The 22,531-nt window shown below is 43.9% G+C and overlaps 1 protein-coding gene across 4 annotated transcripts in view; it reads right to left on the minus strand.

The window, feature by feature from the left end:
- Positions 1-397: 397 nt before the first annotated feature.
- PPP3CC (protein phosphatase 3 catalytic subunit gamma) overlaps positions 398-22,531 on the minus strand; it is an 81,387-nt gene continuing 59,253 nt past the window's right edge. The window contains exons 5-15 of one of the 4 annotated variants that reach the window (XM_079955089.1): positions 21,324-21,469; positions 19,022-19,161; positions 17,631-17,708; positions 17,440-17,534; positions 13,993-14,118; positions 12,698-12,775; positions 11,272-11,298; positions 10,234-10,315; positions 8,816-8,913; positions 3,127-3,156; positions 398-1,104 (exon numbers count right to left, since the gene is read on the minus strand). In XM_079955089.1, the coding sequence (XP_079811215.1) occupies positions 929-1,104; positions 3,127-3,156; positions 8,816-8,913; positions 10,234-10,315; positions 11,272-11,298; positions 12,698-12,775; positions 13,993-14,118; positions 17,440-17,534; positions 17,631-17,708; positions 19,022-19,161; positions 21,324-21,469 (1,076 nt within the window). In that variant the 3' untranslated portion in view covers positions 398-928. The remainder of the gene's footprint in view (positions 1,105-3,126; positions 3,157-8,815; positions 8,914-10,233; positions 10,316-11,271; positions 11,299-12,697; positions 12,776-13,992; positions 14,119-17,439; positions 17,535-17,630; positions 17,709-19,021; positions 19,162-21,323; positions 21,470-22,531) is intronic. The other 3 variants (XM_079955087.1, XM_079955086.1, XM_079955088.1) reach the window with 3 other exon arrangements.

The following is a 22,531-nucleotide window of genomic DNA, read 5'->3' on the forward strand; positions in this document are numbered from 1 at the left end:
TACTAATTTTGTACAGTTTTTTTACATTAAGAATATGAGTCCATGACAATCTGTGGAGGTTAGTTTCCTGTCAGAGAAAATCACATAAATCCCACCTGTGTGATGTCAAATATGGTTATGTTCATGGAACGACATGAGCAACCAGCTGGGTGAACTCAAGATGAATGGAGACTGCAAGATCACATTCATCAAAGCCCACCTACTGGTTTATTCCAAGAGAATTCATTTCTCTCCTGAAACTGGATTCCTGAAGGGAAGTCAATGGCAACATCTGAAGGGGCAGAGGCAGGATTAGGTAGATCCTTTTCTCCAGTTCCAGACATTCACCTGGAGCTGATCTGCGCATGTCAACATTTGCCTTGTGACACAGGATTCCAAAAAGGAGAAAGTTTACCAATTGCCCTATGCAACATGCCTTTAATGGAAGTCAACTGCTGGAGCATCAGATGCAGTGTGAAATAGAAGAAACACAGCAAAATCTGGGAGGAGAAAAATGTTGCTTTCAAATGAAAGTTGCCACTTCTAAAAAACAAGGATAACTTGAAACGGTTCCATTATAAAATCAGATCCCAGAGCTGCCCTGGGTTGTTTCTGCTTCCCTTCCTCCCACCCCACCCAGCCACATGCACAGGCTCCTTCCCTCCTGGCAGGGACAGGCAATCTGTACAAAACAACACTTTATATATGTACTAGTATTTAGACCCATTCCTAAATTAAAAAAGATGACTTTTTATATATTGAACATAAAATTTTAAAAACTTACAAAATGGTCACCTCTCTTACAGAATGGATGCAAACTGGATTATGGATGTGCCTCCAGGCTAAGTTGGTTTCTCCCCCCCCCTTGCCCTCCCCCTTCATAATAAATAAATAGAATTCATTAAGTTTTGGATCCTTTAGTGAGACAGAGTGGGCGGCGCCTGAACTGTTACTGGGCTTTCTTCCCCATCCCGTTCTTTTCCGCAGAGTTTGTGGAGGTTAAGTTCACCGGCCCATCGGGGTGCTTGGAATCCTTGCGTGGCGGCATGCGCTCGTTGACACGGTCCAGTCCCCTTGCTTCTTCAAAGCTGCGGATCTTGTGCTGTGGCGAAAATCCACGGATGGCTAGAGTGGAGGAGAAAGAGCAAGAAAAAGGAATCAGAGCAAGTTTCCAAGCCTGGTTGCTCAAATGTGCACACATACCATCCTGCAGTTACTATGCAGAGCTGTGACTATGGAGCATGTGTCTGACTTGGGGGAGGTGGTATGGGTTTTTTTTTACACTGGACAGGACAAACTATTATGCCCATGATGTGAAAAGACGTCTCTTTAAGTAAGGCTGGAAATATTTTCCTCTCAGAGCTGAAGATATTATGAAAGAAGGATTTCTGTTCACAGTGTGTACATTCATTCCACTGGTCACTGTTCAAAAACACATTCAGTTGGTTTTTGCACTGCTTCAAAAGCCTGCTGCATCTGTTTGAGTAGATGTGACAATGAGACAAAAATATATATACATGTATACACTGTAGGAACAGATGCCCTCTCAAACAACATTCGATGCTCTTAAAACTGACTCCCCAGCCTAAACTCCTAGGCAAAATTACCCCTGTAAGGGACTTTCATTAGTATTGCTTTTTTCTCAGTACAATTCCTGGCCTAATCTTGGAAGAAACAAATAATCAAGTCAGATATGTGCTCAATAATCGAGGCATTAGTGCAGTGAAACAGCAGCATAGTTTTGAAAACTGAAAAACATAAAATCAAAAATAATAGTGAGGACTAAATCAAAGTCACATACTTCAGTACAACACCACACACTCACAACACAACAAAGAATGGGAGAATGAAACTAATCTTTGGATAAAAAAAGCAGTAGATATATTTTTTAAATCTTGCATGACCAAGAAGGGAATGCCAAGAAAAGCCTCAAGTGTGACAAGGCGCACATGTGGAATAGTCTTGTTCTCTCCATCAGTTCCAGAGCAGAGCACATTTCCTTTTGCACACTGTTTCTGAAAAAGCAAAGAGCTAGAGGAATTTAGAATGGTTATTTTTTCTGCAAAGCACAAATTTCTTTAAGGATCGGGAAAAATTGTGTCTGCAGATCACAGAGGTACTTGCCACATGACTGTGGTAAATGAGAAAGTAAAGAGACAGAGCCATTTGACGATTACAGCTCTGACAAGCCTACCCACAGGGAAGGCCAATGGTGGTTACTGGACAGCAATATGTCCTGAACAAGAAGAGTCACAAAGATGCACATTCTATGACTTTGTTCAGGACCAGTTGGAAGCACTTTGCTGCCCTATTCATGGTGGTCATTTTGAGAGTGCAGAGGATTCTGCACCACATTCCTAGAGCTCAGCTAGAGAGTGCCTGCTTTGCATGCCCAAAGGTCCTGGGCTCAATCACTGGCATCTCAAGGAAAAGGATCTGGGGTGATTGCTGGAGTGAGATATACTGGATCCATTGCCAGTTTGAGAAGGTAATACTGGGCTAGATGGACGGGGCAGGACAGATAAGCCAGCCTTGCCCAACAAACTGGCTACTCTCAAGATGTTTCAGATTACAACTTCCATCAGCCGCTGATAGAAACCTTTCGAGAGGAACACCAAAACACAACTTGCATGCTGCTTCTGGCAAGGCAGGAGCCCCATTGGAGTTGTGCCACTCCAGGCAGCTGCCAAGTCTGCCTACCATGGTTGAGCCAGCTGCAATACTCTTGCTGTAACTCAGCACAGCTAGAAGTCTCAAGGGATGGGTCCAATTCCACACCGTAGCCCTGAAGCCAACATAGAATGGTAGGCTTTGTTCATCTAAAATAAAAATAATGTCACAGTATGGAGCATTATATCTCCATGGCTGTTTGAGCCTACCCAGTTCTAACGCTATGATGAAGACCATGTAGGAGAGATTATAGAAGCAGGGTAGAGAGTTTGACGGATGCCTCTGTGCATCCTCCCCATGTGGATGGACCCCAGGGGTGGGAGGTGTGCCAGGCCATGTCCCTCTCCCCTTCTCCCCCTTCTGGTGATGCAAGAGTAAAAAGCGTTCGTACTGCTGCTGAGAATGAAGCTCTTGGCGGGGGGGGGATGATCAGCAGACACACAAACCATCACGCTTCTTGCAAGATTCTAGCCATACCTTCCCGTGCCTCTACCGCTTCTACTGTGGCTGTAATACAGAAGGAACAGTGGCATGCAAAAATGAAGACAGAAAAGAGTGAGTGAACTTTAACATAACCATGGTTGTTAGAGATCTACAACCCTCCCAGTCCCAACCGAGAGGATTGTGAAGACAACCAGTGGAAGAGGATGGTGGCAATAGGGCAGAGAGACAGAGGGGAGTTATAGTTTTCTTCCTTAAACCTAATTATCCCAAGCCCCAAGGGGGAAAAGAACAGAGAATGGCAGGACTGGTTTTTCAAAACCAGGAGGTAGCTTCTTCCATGACTGATGGGACCAGGCAGCAACATATCCCCATTGGTGCACACAGCTGCATTTAATAGCCACAGCTGCAATCAACAGACATGGCTGGAACCAACACATATTTTCCTCAGAAAAGAGTATAATAGAAGGGATACTTGCTTGTTCCATGCTTCAGCCCCAGACTTAACCTGCTTTGTTTAACACCAGATCAATCCCACCTCCCAAAATGGTTTTATAACTATGTCATATCATTTCCTATGAACAAAGATCCTCTGTTTTTGCCATCAAAAAGCACCCACTCTACCTTTGCACTGGGATTTCCAATAAGGCAAGCAGCTTTCTATAGAATAGAAACTTTAATCTGCACAGTGTTCCTGCATGCCCCTTCAAATAGCTGGTTTGGTTATGGCCCCTGCCTTTGGAACCAGCTGCCCTCAGACAGCCGCAAAGAGATCTGTGGCAGTTGTTTCAGAAACAATACAGAACAATTCTTATTTAGGAGCACTTTAGCAACATGTATTTTGCTGAGCTTTGATGCTCTAGCTTTGATTTGTATTTTCAGAGCATTGTAGCACAACATACAACAAATTAACTTTTAAAATAAATAAAACAGATCATGTCTGAGCAATGTCAGGGGGCCATTCTTGCATGTTGGCCTGTGTGGTTCCAAACTGCCAGAGATAATATGACTACTGTAAAGTGTGTTTTGCCATGACAGTTCATGTTTCTTTAAATATATATTCATGTTACCTTCTCACTTTGCCTGGGAGTTTCTAAAGCAGGCATAGGCAAACTCAGCCCTCCAGATGTTTTGGGACTACAATGTCCATCATCCCTGACCACTGGTCCTGTTAGCTAGGGATGATGGGAGTTGGAGGGCCGAGTTTGCCTATGTCTGTCCAAAGGTACATGACAGATTGCCAATGGATAGAATTCTAAACACACTGAGAGTCCCAGTAACCCAGATCATCCACTAACAAGACCAAATTGCGTATAAAAGTGTGTACTAAATTCCCATTTAAACAAAATAACCATATACATACAACAGATAACCACAGCATACACATATATCAATATCATGAAACCACAATGGAGCACTGGTTAAAATCCAGTTCAGTTGAATGCGGCCTTTATCAAATCTATGTGAAACAGAAGTCCTAACTTGTTGGGAAAGAGATTTGTGGTGGTGCCACAGTATCGCTTCAAAAAGCATGGTGCTTTGGGGTGATGCAACAGCTGTGACAATAGGCCCTTGGTGAAAGCACACCATGGCAAAAGGGCCATGCTTCCTGGCTGGCTGTTGCTCACACATGCACTAGGTAATGGTGGGGACCTTTCTGATACATGACTAGAGCACAGCTCCCATGTTTTCAAGATCTGGCATATCCAGGCACTATCTTCAAAGGCTTTGATGGCATCAAACGTTTTTTCCAAGTGTTGAGAGTTCATACTGGAACTCTCTGATATGAAATACATTGATTGATCTGAGTTGCACCTCAGTGCTGGAACTGCTGGTGATAAAGCATCCCTGTTGAGGCTCTTCATTTTGGGGGGCATAACAAAGAGGTCTTGGTTTCTGTGCTGGGCTGGAGCTGGATTAAAACATTACCTGACAGCTACAGCATGCAAGTTTGTGAAGACCAAGACAAAGTTCAGGATCTCTGATCTCATGATCCAGGAAACAAGTCCTGTTTTTCATGCAACAAATGACACATTAAAGGAGACTGAATGCCTCCCTGAACACAGTGCTGGACCTTAGTGAAAACTACTGCTCAGGCAGTCACAAATCCCTCTATGCAGCCTTGGGTAAAGTTGCCAGCTCTCAGCCTCAGGCTTGCATGGGAGAGCACAACCTTAAAAAACAGGTGTGCTAAGACATTGTTACTGATGGAACACTGGTCTCAGAGACAATTCTAGAAGGAGATAATTTGGCTTATATTAGCTAAGTAGCTATTTTTTTAAAAAGGTGGAATGAATGGAGGTATGAAACTGACTCGGATACGGGCCTGAGTAGAGCTGATGCTCTGATGTACAAAGGGAGAGTTTTCAGGCAATGAGGACAAAGGCAGGGAAATGTAAAGTCAGGGATTGGTTGGGAGATGAGGAAGGAGAAACTGCATGCAGAAAACAAGGTATGTGTGAAGATTAAATGTGACAGAGAAACAGGAGGAAATGAGCAGGAGAATATGTTCTCTTTACTGAAGCTCAAAACAGATGCTGTAAAGTTACAATGCTCATAAAATTCATATGCTTAATTTCAGTGTGATGACGGTTCAGTGGAAGCTTTTAGATGCTTATGTTTGGAGGTTTCTATGAAGTTTAAAAATCTGATGTAGCAATAGTTAAAAACAGTCAGCCAAGTTATTAGACACCTAGTCAGTCTCTAAAGCACATGGTTCAGCCTGATTTATTGCAGAGCTCAAGAAAGGGAGTTCTTGACACCTACACCTTCATCTGCCAACTTCCTATTCCATTAGAGAGAAAAAACATGTTCAACTATATGGAAAATTAAGTCTAGCCTTCCCCTGCAAGAAAGAAGGGAACTCACCACCTCCTTTGACCATGGAAGATTCTGCTACAATATTCTTCCATGTGAGAAATTTAAAATCTAGGCTAGCAAGTGCCAAAGCAAGCCTCTTTCCAGTACACCAGGAAGTCATCCAAAATTGATGAGAAATAAAATCACCTGGCTCAATGCCAAACATGAAGGCTGGCAGCAGAAAAGGATTAAAACGCTAGATCACAGGGTTCCCTCTAGAGAATGGGTGAGCAAACTAAGGCCTGGACCAATCGCCTTCTAAACCCAGCCCACAGATGGTCTGGGAATCAGCGTGTTTTTACATGAGTAGAATGTGTCCTTTTATTTAAAATGCATCTCTGGGTTATTTGTGGGGCATAGGAATTCGTTCATTCCTCCCCCCAAAAAAATAGTCCGGCCTCCCACAAGGTCTGAGGGACAGTGGACCGGCCCCCCTGCTGAAAAAGTATGCTGACCCCTGCTCTAGAGAGACATGTTGCTATAACTCATTTGCTGACCTCACAACCAGTCATGATTGCCCACAAAGCTTGACCTTCAGTGCTATCTGCAGTAGATTAACAAAATTTAACACAATACCACCTTAATGTAGGAAAAAGCAAGCATGCTGTTCTGGAAGAGTGTACATGTGACAAAACAGGAAGTATACACTGGAGCTGAAAAAATATTTGCAAATATTCACAATTTCCCAACACTTCAGATTTTGGGTGTGCAATTTTATCTCAACATTAAGAAAGCTGAGTTCTTTAGATTTGCTGGGATCTCTTGATTGCTTTGATTTTGGCAGGTGTGAAAAAACCCCAGAACTGTATCAGCTATTGACAGTCACAATACTAAATGTCATTGAAAAAGAATGGCCTTCTCTAAAACCTTTTCTTATGGGGAAGTGTGTACAGGCAAACAATGATGCATGAAGACGACTCCCTAAAGATGCATCCAGACTGGTAGGTTTTGGGATTGCTGTTTGTATGATCTGCCACTGATATTCACAAAAGGAAGGGACAAATTCCAACACTGCACAACATGATGAGTCACTATTTGTACACATGTTTGTGTACAAATGCTTTTACCTCAATTCAGGAGGTATAAGCTTGTATGTCAGTTTCAGGGCAGGATGAAGCAAAGGCCAAGCAAGAGCAAGGAAGTTGTAGCCCAAAGCCAACAGAGAGCAGTAAGAGCTGGATCTCCTACTGGGCAGACCTGTGAGCAAGTCTGACCAGGAAGCCTATATAGGGATTTGGGAGAACTATCCAAGCTGCACTGACCTGATGGTGCACATGGGCTTCCTTGCAGACACATTTGGCCAATGCTGGCTGGCTGGTTGCTTGCAAGCAGAATCTCAGATTCACATCTCATAAGTTGCCTGTTTAAGATCAACTGTGCGTGTGCTAGAGTCCTAAAATGCTGAGCTAATTAATCTCAACCCAAGTCTTGTGATGTCTTTCTCTTCCTGGTATTTGCTCGCACCTCTTGCCTAGATTCTTTCTTTCTTTTTAAATAGTTGTTTGTGGATTTGTCCTATTGCACTCATCCATCTAATTTCATCAGTTTATCTCTTTCAGTAGATGCTAAACCTGGCTGTGGCACTATACTAGAGGGTAGGAAAGAATGATCTACAACCAGAAACAGCTTAATAGTTTTAACATCTTGTATCCAGCTATGAGAGTGCCTCAGTGCAACAGTGTAAACTTAAGTTTTGTTTTCTCTTCATCAAAACTGCAATGGGTGTATATGGAGCTGGCAATTGTGCACAGATTAGTTCCAGTCCATGAAGGACAAGAATGAAATGACATAAAAAGCCAAGGAAAAAGTGGTCTGCACACATCATAAGCACTGGTACCTGTGCCCCAGCCCAAGTTGTCTGAGAAGGACACACAAGTTGAAACACCAGCATAAATGTCCATATTAAAAACCTACCCAGAAAGAGAATCTCAAACTCACAGCTGTTAGTTTTCAATGTTAGCACTGAGAACAGATGGGCTTAGTACAGGAGGGAACAAAAAAGCAGGCTGATGGCATTTGTACATGCTCTTACACAGCAGCAGAAGTCTAAAGGGCAACTGCTGTTAAAGAGATGAAATCTGAATAGTTGTTCAAAGAACAGATTCCAGAACACTATGCAAGTTTCAAGTCTCTATTCCCAGCAAGATCACCAGCTATGACAACATCATACAAATGCCTTGGATGAAATCCTTCCCTCAAGTCCCATTGCCAGGTTTCTATTAAATTAGTCCAAGTGTTCTCAGCCTCTCCTATTATTCTCCTCTAAGCTTCATTCACAGAATAATAGAATAAAAGAACTGTAGAGTTGGAAGGGACAACAAGGGTCATCTAGTCCAATCTAGTCCAATGCAGGGATCTTTTGCCCAACGTGGGGCTCAAACACACAACCCTGAGATTAAGAGTCCCATGCTCCACCAACTGAGCTTCTCTCCCCGCCCCCCATTCAGTGCCAGAGTTAAAGGCCTGTAAGCTTATGGGGACATCTAAACCCCATCTTTTCTGGTGACAGAACTGCAGAATCTATGAAGGGAATTGGAAGGGGAAGGGGAAGAGGAAGGGGAAGGGGAAGGGGAAGGGGAAGGGGAAGGGGAAGGGGAAGGGGAAGGGGAGGTAGCAGTGGAAATATCAGTGCCTCCCCCACAAAACCTAGATGATCTCTTAACACGTCACACCTGGTCTTATCCTGCACATATACTAGGAGTGCCAGCTTGGCCCCACAACCATGAGTGCCCAGGGCTGTGGGTGCCATGCAGTGTGCATGACCCTGGCACCAAAATTTGTGGATGCCCAGGCCCTTCATGGGGAATTTTGTGGGTGCTTGGGCACCCAGGGCCCCAGGGAGTTGGCACCTATGACATATACATACCCGTCTGTAGAGTCTGTTTCCCCCCTGAGAGGACTCCCAGGGGCAGAGTACCTGTAGGAGTCAGTCCTTTGAGCATCAGAACACTCTCACTCTCCTCCCTGCAAGAAAAAGAGGCAAAGTGACCAATTATATCTGATCCTACCTCTTAGGTTTCCTCAGCTGCACACTCAAGATCTTTTTAGGGAACTGCTAAACATTTTAATGTGCGTGAAATTGTTACGTTTGTAAATACGTGAGCCATAAAGCTGCATTTAGAGCTGGGATTGGATACACCTCCCTGCTGAGCACATATTTGCTGGCCTGTAGACAGGGCACCAACAGAGCATGATTTGCATGCAGGTCCCCAATTCCATCTCTGGCATCGCCCATAAAAACAGAAGTGAGGAACCTCTGGCCTGTGGACCAAGTTGGGCTCACCTTGGGTCCCAATTTAGCCCCAAAGGCCTTTTTCCTCAAACCACAGCCACCTGTCCCACACCTGACAACAGGTGGAGAGCAGGAAGGGACCCAGCTGAATCGGTTCCATGACTGAGTTCTCTGTGGGAAGCTCCATCAGGCAGTCAACCCCTGCATAAAGCAGCTTCGCCAGCTTCACACTGCCCTTCCCAAGCACGCGACAATGAGCTGGCTGTCAGGCACTCAGAAGATGCTGCGCAAGGGACCTTTGACAGGTGTGCAGGCACATCCACCTGTCCTTCGTCTGTTCTTATATCTTCATAATTGAATCAGGTGACTAACAGGTGGGTTAATCCCACCAATATGTTGAAGTTGGCCCATGAGGGTAGGGACAGATAACAGTCTGGTCCACTGGGCCAAAAATATTCCCCACCTCTGAATTAAAAGAATCAATTTCACATGATGGGAAAGACCTTTGCCTTGAGACTCTGGACAGACAATACTGGGCTAGAGAGAAACAATTTTACACTGTACAAGGCAGCTTCCAATCATGTGTAAAACAGCATTTAAGAATCAAATCTTGGGTTGTTTTTTTTGGGGGGTGTTGGAATCTATTGATCAAAACAAAAATCCAAAGTCCACAAAGGTCTTGTACCCCCTCCCCAATTATGATAGAAGAAAGGTGGAATATGAATGTACTAAGAAAAAAATCCCTGAACAATCCTTACTGACACTTTACATCTCTAACAGTCCTGCAATGGGAGCAGCTTGGCTGTAACTTTTACAAGACCACCACTGTGTAGGGTCTTTCCCACAGAATTGGCTCCCTGCCGGGAGAGTGCAAATTCCAGGTGATAGTCCCACACGAATCAGTCCTGTAGCAGTGGACTTTTAAACATTTAACATGCACTGGTCCAAGACTTGCCGACCTTTCATTCTCTGCCCTGGTGCAGCCAGGGCAATCTGGCAAAATGATATTCCTTCTCTCTCAAGCTGAGATTCACCAAAGCGAGCAAACTTACCGAAGAACTGAAAAGACTCGTGCCATCTTCCCAATGGCTCTGATCTTATTCCTGATGATCTCTTTACGGGCAGTGGTGCCTCCTTAGGAAAAAATCAAAAAGGGTTTAAAAGAATGAGGGAGGAAAACAACTAAGGCTCAGGCAATGCCAGTATGAAGCATCTGCTTGGCTCTAGGAAAGAGAAATCCGATTACAACTTTACAGCTAAATTCCATAGAATGGTAATGAACTGAATGAAAGGGGCAGCAGGTGATGGACAGAATGACACACAAAGAGGAAGTCCAAACAGGGGGAAGTAGGAGCACCAGAAGTAGTAGGACAAGTGTTGATCGGAGCAGCAGACCTCTTTGCCTGCCCAGACATGTTTGACCACAGTACACATGAGATGTAACATGAATGACTCAGCCATTGAGACACAGTTTTGCAAGGCAAGAACACAACTACAAGCCCAAGTGAGGGTGAAGACATCAGGATGCTGGGCTGTGCTTGCAGAAGGGAGAGCGGTCACACAAGCACCACCTTTGGCATAGATGCAGACAAAGGAATGGCTGGAATCTTGTGGTTTTGCTTGAGTCCTCAACAAATACAATGTGCTAGGGATAAGTACACTCCCTTTTACTACACAGACCAAACATGGACTGAAAAGCATGGAGGTTCTGGGAGCTCAACTGTACACTGAATGATAAATACATCTCCTCTAAGCTAAGATCTTCTTTTTTAATTGCCCGACTATGCATTAAGAACAGGACAAGCCAAACTGGAGAACTGACATGCACCAATGGATCAGCCATGCACAAGGTGGCTGCATTCAAACGTCAAAGAGAAACGTGACCCCCATCGCTCTGGTTCCTGGTGGAACACAACAGGGTTGGAAAAAAGAAACAAAAACCAAATGCACCACGTTCATGTTAAAACTGATGGGGAAGAAGGGGGAAATGGCGAGACTGTTCAACTAGTCAGCTATTCAAAATCCACTCCAAGGAAATCTGGTGGCACAGGCAGTGAGAATTAAGCTTTTAGCAAATTCTAGCTGGGTACCTTTCGGATAGCTTGAAATGTAGTTATCTTCAGGGAGAGGAGACACCAAGTAACAAGGAGATGAAGACAGAGATAGAAGAAACAAATTTAAATTTCCATGGGAGGGAGGGAATAACATTTCTTTTTTAAGTGCAATGGGACATGAAGGTTAGCGCTGGGTCAGCTGGTAGTTCTCTTCTGCACCTGTGTCATGCTCACTTGGCTGTCAGACTCCAGACGGACAAATCAGTTTTCCTTCTGTCTCTCAGATGCATAAGACTCTTAATCTCCAGGGCAGAGGTATGAGCCCCACATGGGGCAGAAGATTCCTGCATTGCAGGGGGCTGAACTAGACGGCCCCCGTGGTCCTTCACAACTCTACAATTCTATAAACTACTAGCAAGGGCCAAAAAGGAGGAGGTTGGATCTATTTCTGCAGATTGTGCAAAAAGGATGGAAAGGCCAATCCAATGACCAATGATCAAAAGAACTGATCTAGCAGTGCAAAATGCCAGCATTTTTTAAACAATTAAGCAGCAAAGGAAGACAGCAAAAATTCCTATAATTGTAATAATATCAGAAAAGTAGTCTTCAGTTTTCCTGCATACTTAGTTGTCACTAGTTTAACACTGCACACTGTTGGGTAGCCTTCCAGAGAGGTGGCATCATAGAGATGCCATTGCCTGTTCCGTCTTTGTGCCCCCTCTCGCAGCATTAACTAGTTATGTGGGTTCCTCGAGCACTTCAGGCTGAACCTTGGGAAAGCCAAAAGCCCCCAGAAGCATGACCAGTAGTTTTGCAAAAATACATGTGTACATTTTGTTGCAACTGTCACAGATGCATACGAAAGAGTGCCCATGATGATCAGCTGCTCCGCCACCCACAGGCTCAGAATATTTCTGGAACTGAGGGATTTTTTTTAATCTTATAAAAGATGGGTGCATATCTACATATGTACTTATGCAGTTTAAAATGTGCAATTTCTTTCAGAAGTGAAACTGAGTGGACTGGAAGTTGATTATTATAACTGGACAAGCCAATTTCACAACTCCATCCATCCATCTGTATTGGGGCGTAAGGAGCGGCAGCAGATGTAAATGAAAACTGAACAAGGCAGCTGCTCACGCTGGTCAGGCTTCCTCTTACTAACTCTCCTTTCCTCCTTCATTCCATCTGAACAAATACCAAGTTACTGCTGCTGGATCAAGGAAACCGCCATAGTGAGAGGTGGGAGGGGGGGGGGCGCAGAGTGGCTCTTATTACGCTAGAGAAATAATTGTCTGTAAAACAGCCAAAGACAGTGAGCTTAAACTATGAATGAAAACGATGGCAACAAAAAGGTGCTAAGAACAAGGCAGCACATCCAGCTTTGAATGTCATTTCTTCCAAAAGTGCTTGAAAGCAACCAAACCTAACCCCCCCTGAAAAAGTAAAAAGGTTTTGTTACCGTCCAATGCTTCATCTCCATCTGAAATGAGCTCATCATCAGAGCAGATGTTAAGGATGTTAACCAGCATCTCTGTAACTGCAGGAAATAATGAGAAATGGGCAAGAGATTAGAGACTTTGTGTGCGCGCGTGTTTATGTGTGTATCTATATCTGCCACAGCATGTGAATGGGCTTGTTCACATATGATGATACATCATGGATTATTACGTGAACAAACCTTGTGCTTGTATCCTTCCTATTCCTCAAACACGCTCTGTTTCAATGCCTGCCAAAGTAGGATTGGAAACCAACTTCAAACTGTTATTTGCAATGGTGTCTTGGAGGGCAAACATACATTGTTTGCTGGTTCAGATGCCAAAAGCAAACTACACCTTGCGCTTAAAAAGTTCTGTTTTATCGCTGAACGCCATTTTCTCTGGTTATGGTGCTTCTTAAACTCCTTCAATCTATAACCTAAAGTCCCCAAACAATTTTCCCCATCAGAACTCCCAATTCCCAATTCATTATTGGAGAACAGTAGAACCAGAGACAGTGTACAAGCAGGACTGCTTACACAGCAAACATACCATGTGCCCTCCGTTTTAATAATAATAATAATAATAAATTTTATTTATACCCTGCCCTTCCCAGCCAAGACTGGGCTCAGGGCAGCTAACACCCGATATAGAACAACTGATTGAAATACAACTTAAAAAACAAGATTAAAATACAACATTAAAATATTAAAATATTAAAATGCAGCCTCCTTTCAGTGGAAACTGAAATCAAAAACTTTTGGGGGGATAAAAACGTCAATTCTTCACCAAGGCTATCCTCACAACAACCTGAGAGAGTACAACTGGTCTAAGATTACCTAGTCAGCTTCATGTCTGAATGGGGATTTAAGGATTTTTAAAGCTGAAAACAGTACATAAATGCTGTAAACACACAAGTACCCTGATTTTTGAACCTGAGACAATATATTTTGAAAATTTCCTATGACACAATAATGGCCACTAACATGCTTATTTTTTATTATATATATATTTTTAAAAAAACAGAAGGTTGAGTGCCTGAAGGCCAAATTTTGCAGAATTTTCTAAATTCTTTGCTTCAGGAGTGAGCAAGCTAGCCAAATCCACAAATGTCTCTCCTCTATGGCAGCAACAGGCTGCCCAAGGCTACATCCAGCCTAGTCAATCCTACTGCATCAGGAGGATCTGTTTTCCTGCTCCTTTGATAAGGATCTGTTTTCCTGCTCCTTTGAGAATTGCTTTGCTTATCAATAATTTTATTGGGCAATCTCCTTCTTACCCTTTTCCCCTACGAAAGGCAAAGACCATGTGAAAACATCCATGAAGTTTGGAAGCCAGTAAGGGTGTGGAGAACAGTTGAACTGCCTAATGTTCATGACATTGTTTTCATATTTCAGCACAGCAGCTAGAAGAAAACAAGGAGAAAGAGAAATTACAAGAGTGCTGATTTTATCTTTGTCCTCCAGGGTTACACAACTTAGGAAATGCAATTATACAGCTGTGTAAAGAAATCCCTATGAAAATCAGACACCATCTATGAGAGAGGCAGTAAGGAATGTCAAAATATCCATCAGACATCAGGTGAAATTTACTGTTACAAGTGTTGTTTTTCTTCTGATAAAAGTTTTAAGAGTGAATTTCATATGTTGTTTTTAAATTTTGGAATGTGTATTAAATGTTGTTACCTATCCTGCAGTCTTCTGAAGAAGGATGGGGAGAAATCATATAAATAAAATTTAATTTATTATTAAGTTAACACTAGCCTATGCTTTAATGCCACATGACTTTAAGGCCTCAGACTCATACACTGTCGCTTCCCCTCCAGCACAGCTGCGATCAATAGATTGGAAGTACTTCCTTCAGGAGTCAACAAATGCTTGCTTGTAATTTCATCTGAAGCAGGACAAGCTGTTTCGTCTGATCTTGATGTTTTTATTATGTTTTTTTGATATGTTATAAGCTGCCCAGAGTGGCTGGGGAAAATAATAATAATTATTATTACTATGGTTTGCTGAAACAAGCACAATTCAGACGACGGTCCACAAGTCTGCATTTCTTGGACAGATTGGGGCTTCCACATGCTGTAGAACAGCACAGCCAGTGTTGAGGGTTGATAGAGGTTATACTCTAGGGGGCCACGGTATGTTAAACTAACTGCAGTTATTGGATGACAAACCGCAGTTAGCTGAAAATGGAAGCAGGTGCTTCCTATCTCCTCCCCATGGCCACTGGAGGAGTGGGGAGCAGCCTTGTGCACTTTACACTAAACTATGGGTTAGTGTTAAATCCAAACTAGGTCAGTAACTACTTTAGAACAAACACTATTTCTAACATACAAGCTTCAGAGGAATTGCATTTAATTGATTCTGGTTCAGTCCTTCCAAGATTGTATTTATCACATTTACACCCACTCTTCTTCCAAAGAGCTGAGGGTTACATGAATTGTTTCCTCATTGATAGTAAGATAGCTAAGTAGGGGGGCCGCTGGGGGCGCCTTGGAAGATGGCCGACAATATCATCTACCCGGCTCGCACGAGGTAATTAGAGGCTGATTATGGGGAGTAAAATCAGTCTCCCTCGTCTTCCCAGGGGGTGGGAAGATGCTGCCTCGCCCACGGTTGCCCATAAATCACCCCCGAGTTCGAAAGAAGCAGGGGGTGGGGGCACTGGGCGGATAGCTCTCGTGCGGGCTCAGAGCTCCCAGATGCCGCTTTCAAGAGCGAAACTGGTTGCGTTGCTTAAAAGGAAAAAAAATTGGAGAAGTAAACGCACATGCTTCGAGCGAGGTCAGGAGGGTAAAAGGTAAAGGTAAAGGTACCCCTGCCCGTACGGGCCAGTCTTGACAGACTCTGGGGTTGTGCGCCCATCTCACTTAAGAGGCCAGGGGCCAGCGCTGTCCGGAGACACTTCCGGGTCACGTGGCCAGCGTGACAAAGCTGCATCTGGCGAGCCAGAGCCGCACACGGAAACGCCGTTTACCTTCCCGCTGGTAAGCGGTCCCTATTTATCTACTTGCACCCGGAGGTGCTTTCGAACTGCTAGGTTGGCAGGCGCTGGGACCGAGCAGCGGGAGCGCACCCCGCTGCAGGGATTCGAACCGCCGACCTTTCGATCAGCAAGCCCTAGGCGCTGAGGCTTTAACCCACAGCGCCACCTGCGTCCCCAGGAGGGTATTATCTGCTAAATAATTCTACCACTGAGACGATGAATGATGGGACGGAAGGAACAGAAGACAGCATCAAAGAACTACAGACATTTCGGTATGTTGAACGGAACGGAAAGGAGGGAAAAACTTTCTTCTTTTTTAATATGATTACCTAACAACCCTCCCCCTTAGAAGAACCGTCACAACAACTAATTGCAAGTGAGATGAAAAATAAACTGTGTGGGAAAGAAAAAAAATATAAAAGGTTTTACTTCGTGAAAAGATCTGGAAAGAAGAGAGGCTTTCTTTGTGGCGTAGTTACAAAAGTGATCCACCATTGAGAAACAGACCTCGTTGTAAGATTTGTAGTCTTAGGGAGGATGAGCCGCTGTTTTGGTGTCAGGTTTAGATCGTAAATTCGAAAGGGCGATCACCCTCCTGGAAAGACTGATTTATGATACAACGGGTCTGAGAAAATTAACGAGCAGACATTTAGACTGTATTTCATCGGAACTGAATAAGATGGCGACGGCTGCTCGAATGGGACTCTTGGACTATTGGATCTATGTGAGATGAATTACGGGAGAGCATTACAAAGTTCACACAGAAATATAAACAAGACTGTTTCTTTCAACTCACTTGTGGAGATAACTCGGAGGTGACTGAGAAGAAAAAGGGTAACAACAAGGAGATGAGAGGATGGGACTGTGAACATCAAAGCAGCAGAAAATATAAGATGATTGGACTCCTACCGATCTCGAAGCATGGGTACCCCCCACAAAAATTTATAATTTGGCAAAATAATTGGATTTGGATTTTATGATTTGTATTGGTAGGATTTGGAATAATTACAGTGGTGCCTCGCAAGACGAAATTAATCCGTTCCGTGAGGCTCTTCGTATAGCGGTTTTTTCGTCTTGCGAAGCAAGCCCATTGACATCTTAGCGGATTAGCGCTATTAGCGGTTTAGCGGCTTTTAGCGAATCAGCTGATAAGCGGCTTAGGGCTTAGGAAAAGGGGGGGGGGAGGGAAAAAACCCCGCAGGAACTCGCAAGACATTTTGGTCTTGCGAAGCAAGCCCATAGGGAAATTCGTTTTGCGAAGCGCCTCCAAAACGGAAAACCCTTTCGTCTAGCGGGTTTTCCATCTTGCGAGGCGTTCGTCTTGCGGGGCACCACTGTAATATGATTTGATTGGTATGGTATATGGAAACTTAATAAAAATTATTTGGAAAAAAAAGATAGTAAGATAGCTAGGTTAGGTTGAGCCACACAGTAAACCTCTGAATGAGCAATGATTTGAATGCAGACACCGCTGCTCCAAATCCCAACCATCCCTCTCAGATGACACATCTTCTGTACCCCACTTACATGGAATTGTTCCTGCAAATCTGTGGGGACCCAACATTTCTGGCAGAATGCCCAAGCACAAACCACGTCCATTTTAAGAAACCAAGTATTAAGAAGCAAAAGATAAGGTAAGCAAGAGCTAGAGATTCTATTAAAAGTGGACACATCAAGACATCAGGAAAGAATTCATAATAACCTCACATTGGCATCCTGGGCAGAGTCAAAATCTTACCCTTGTTGTTATAGACATCTAGATAATTTGGTGCAGAAAAGATTGTGATTAGGGATGGAAAGCCCGTAGTCTGGCTCTTTCTGTACATTCGGTACCTGGAAAAGTGAGCAGAAGATAGGCAGGCTTTTGCAAAATACATAAAGACAACAAAGCTGTTGAACACAGCACCAGAATAGTGACTCTGAACTTACCCAGCATCCTGGGCTTCATGTGCTCGAATCACAGATAACAAATTATTATTTTGCAAAAATTCACAAATTGCAGGGTAACTGAAAAAGAAGTTTTAAAAAGCAATATTAACACATGCTGAAGGCAGTCATCATCACATTTGTTTTTTTCCCAAGAGGGATGAGGATATACAAGTTAGGAATATTCCACTTTTGCCCCAAATTATTCTAATCACCTTGCAAAGATAGGTTAGGTTGAAAGAATTGAAGATAGGTTGACTTGCCCCATTGTGGCTCAATAGGGATTTGAACCTACATCTGCACAGTCCACCTCCAACTTTCTACACAGCCTGAGGGAGGGTGAGGGCTACAACAAAACTTTTTTTAAAAATAAAATTTAATGCTGGAGATGCGAACTTAGTACATATTCTGATTAACTGCCCGATAAGATCATTTTGGTGCGAGGCGAGGATATTTATAGCAAGAGTAATAAAAATAAATTGTTATTTAGGGGAACTGAATTTAATTCTAAATTATATTCCAGAAACATGGGAGATTTCAAGGGGTCAAAAAAATGGATGTACTGTGCTATATTAGAAGCAAAAAAACTTGTTTTGATGAAATGGAAGAGCCACAAAAAGATTCCATTGAGCACATGGATTGATAATATGGACATACGAACAAATTGCATGTCGTCGCAAAATAAGAATGGATAAATATGAAGAAATCTGGAACAAATATTTAAGCAATAAGGCAGATAGTGGTGGGAAGTAGGGGAAGGAGAGAGAGGTGGAAAAATATTGTTTAAAAAGGGGTAGTCATAGGTATATCAGTGTATTCAAATCTGAATTGTCAAATTGTGTTATTATTGTTATTATGGTTTTTGGTGTATGTGTCTTTTGCGGTTGATGTTTGTATTGAAAAAATTAGCGCTACAACAAAACTTGACTATTGTTAGGGCTGCTAAGCACCTAGAAATCAAACTAACATTTATGGAAACTGGGAATTTGTGGTGATCCTGAGGCCATCCAAATAAACATTCAGAGGGACTTGTGAAGCAAATAACATTCAGATTTAAGATATATTGCTTTGCTAAATAAAACTTGCTTGGCAAGTTTTAAAGTTCGGATAAGTCCACACAAACTTGTTCTAGTATTTCTGAAATCCTTCAGGCACATCTTTGACCTTGTAAACAACTCAGAAAGCCATAAACGAATGGCTTTTCGGTTTTACAAGAGGGAAAATTCATAGGGAATTCAGTAGCAATACAAGTTGTATTTTTAAGACAGCAACAATCACAAGTGGGACAGAGTCCCACTCAAAGCCCTGGAACAGAGTGGTTTGAGCACAGCAACTGGGACTTCACACTACTACCTTTTCACTTAACCAAGGGTAATGTTTGAAATGTTTCCTACCTGTAGAAATAGGAGCAACCTCGAACAGTGTTGTGGGTAAAATGTTCCAGTGTCTTCTCATTGCCATAATCCTCTGATGGATCAGACCACAGCAGGTCACACATTGGACCAAAGGCTGGAGGCTCCTTAAACCTGTCTAACTGAAAGGCACACACACAGAAAAGCCCCCCAAAAAAGATAATTGATATAAACATACAGAATTAAGGGAACTCATTATTAAGAGCATGCCAAAATACAGTGCATGAGAAAAAAAACCTCAATTCATCTGTGCTAGATAAGCATACCGTATTTTTCGTCCCATAGGACGCACCTAGTTTTTTTTGGGGGGGGGAATAAAGGAATTTTTTCCCCTTTATTTCCCCCCCCCAAAAAGCAGGTCGGGGAAACCGAACCAGGTCGAGGAACAGCGGGATGGTGGCGCTGCACCTCCCTGCTGTCCCCCGAGCTTGTGGGGCTGGCCGATGTCTGCCCGGCGCGAGGGGCGCTCTGCTTCAGGGCGCCCCACCCGCCGGGCGGCAGGCTGCTATCCGCAGCGTGGGGAGCCCTGCGGGGAACTCCTGCAGGGTTCCCCACGCTGCGGATGTATGCCCGGCGCGAGGGGCGCTCTGCTTCAGATTTCTAAGTATGGAAGACTTACGAATAGGGAATCCACTTCCCCCCTCAAGATATAAGAAAATTTTAATCATTCAATCTCTGTAAGGATTAGCATTGTTTCTCAAACTTGGGCCTCCATCTGCTTCCAGACTGGTTCTGCTAGCTAGGGATGATGGGAGTTGTAGTCCAAAAACAGCTGGAGACTCAAGTTTGAGAAACTCTGGATTAAAGGCAACACACATTTCTTTATCCAACTGCTTAATTTGTCTTTGAAGGAGAACAAAGAAGTTCCAATCTAATCCAAATCTTTATGATGTTCATAAACCAGCATACACAAAGAAGTTCAACCCTCAGAGGCCTAGCAAGGTCAGGTGGTACCAAGTGCAATTTTTTTTTGGTCAAAACCCCCACCACCACCGATGGCTCGGGGTAGGCTTGGGAGTCATGGCGTGTGTCATGCCGAATGTCACCCCCCTCAGTGATGACACCCTGGGCGCTCTGCCCCCCCCTTGACCATGCTAATAAAAGGCGACATATATAATGCATAAATTAAAATGCACAAGCATCTGAGAAAGTCACGCTCATAGACACTGTCAAAGAAGTGGGGTTTGGGCATAACAAGGGCGGGAAGGCCGTGACTGTTAAAGTTTGTTTGTGTTTATTGTGATTATTTCCCACCCCCCAAAATCAGTACATTGAATTAGTGTGTATGCTTTAGTTGAGATTCTGGCTACAATAGAGTGTTGGACTAAATGACCCTCGGGGTCTCTTCCAATTCTATAATTCTACGAAGACCGCAATTTTATTTAATTCGTCCTGAAAATTAAACCACCTCCCTGACTGTTTCTCCACCCCTGTGGAGCGATTCAGGGCTTGGCACTTTGCTTTCCCGAGTCCCTGCAAGTCTCCTTCTGCTACCTTCAGGAATCTCCCCGTTATGTAACACCCTTCTTGGCTTTATACATAGAAGGGGGGACGGGGAGGGGACATAAGGCAGACACCAGAAAATAACAGAACTGCATATATCTCACCAGGGCACGAAAAAGGGTGCATGGAGGAAAAATAACCAGAGAGTAAGCCTCAGCTTACCAGGAAGGAGGGCGAATGCCGCGAACGCACACAAGTTCCCTGTTGGAACCTTTCCTCTTTCGACCCAGTGGCGGAAAAAGCCGCTCGGGCACCTGGGGTGAGCCGCCCACGGGGCGGCGCGGGGCACACCAAGGGGCCTCCGGAGTCTGCCTGCCTCCTCCCACTCAGCCACCCTACAGCTGGGGGGGAGGCAGCGGGCGGACCGTTTGGGCAGAGGAGAGCCTGCATGCGCCCAAGCCACCGCATCTCTCCCAGGAGAGACGCGTGGCTCAGGCGTTCTGCAGGCCCCACAGTGAGTGCCACCCAGCATTTTGTCACCCCCTCAGTGGTGACACCCAGGACGGCCCGCCCCCACCGCCCCCCTTTCCTCCACCACTGTCAACCCTACAGAACTTCAGCCTGGGATCAGAGAGAAGTGTACATGTCTTTATGCCTGGCAGCCCCTTCAACAAGTCTTAGGTAGCCTTAAAAGAAAAGGTGGTGGGGAAACATACCCTGGAGTGGAACCTTGTCAGAATGGGGACAGGTAAGCCTACAAGAAGACCCTAACTGGAACTACAATACCTGTGCTGTTTTATGGAGGGGAGGTGTAGAGGGAAAAGAAAGAGGCACCACTTACTTTCCTAATGTCATCTAGACATGTGATTTCAGGAGACAGCCCTCCATGCACGCACAGAAACTGCTGGTTCAAAAGGGCAGCAAGAGGAAGACAGTCAAATGTATCCATGCATGCATCATACACCCGCTCGGAGTACTTGATTCGACCTGCAGGAAACAGAAGCAAGAGAACTGCAATGACTTATGCAAACTATAAAAGATAAAAAATAAAAAGGCTCCCAGAAAACTGCCAGTCATCTGGACTTAAGAAATACAACTGCCTTGCCTCTTCCTCTCTCTAAGCCAGGACTTTCCCTCCTTTCCTGCTTCAGAGACTTTCCACACCAACATGTCTGCCAAGGAACTGCAGTTCATCGCCTGTAGACTCCTTGTCCATTGCAGAAGATTCTTGGACATGTTCTATGGTGTACATGTAGTTCACATAGAATTGTAGCCATCTATGCTAGGCTTCACCACAGAGTTGCTATATTTCAAACAGTGAATATCTAGACAGAAAACTGTATGTCCTGGAAATTCCGGACTCCGAACTGGGAGTGAACAATAGAACATACTCTCTAGCACGGGTACCAACTTGAATAGAATATTTGGGGGGCAGGTAAGCCCCACATAATCAATCAATCAATCAATCAATCAATGATACAGCACACACAGACCATTTGAATGGCAATGCCCACCAACTTGGGGGGGGGTGCCTGGCCCCCTCAAACATTTTACTGGGTGGGCAAAGGGATCTTGACCCCTAAGTGTTAGCTCCTATGCTCTCTAGTCCTGCTTCTGCACATTGCAGGAGAAGATGGGACAAGCCATCTTCCAGGAAAACTTGCTTACCTGGACTGATTCTCCCACTGGGGAGCAACTGATGAGTTTCCAAGAAACAATTTCAAAACCACTGTCCTGAGCAAGGCTTCCTGCAGAAAGCAACTATACATGGCAAGACTCTGGAAGTAGTTAGGGTTTTCTAGGCCTGCTCTAAGTTAGATATGTATTATACATCTTATATTATCTTTATACAACTGATTAGGTAAATTAGTATCTTTAAAATTTGTCATGAAAAGCAGCCCTTGCAAAGACTGCAAATTTATTTAAAACATTTAGACAAAGAGGCTTCCCAAGTGACTTACTAAAGTCAGTCCAGACACGAGTTATTCAACTTACAGCTCTTATAACACAAATCAATATATTGGTAGGGTTGCCATACGTCTGGAAATT

The sequence above is a fragment of the Podarcis cretensis genome (assembly GCF_951804945.1).
Source record: "Podarcis cretensis genome assembly, chromosome: 15".
Taxonomy (NCBI): Eukaryota; Metazoa; Chordata; class Lepidosauria; order Squamata; family Lacertidae; genus Podarcis; species Podarcis cretensis.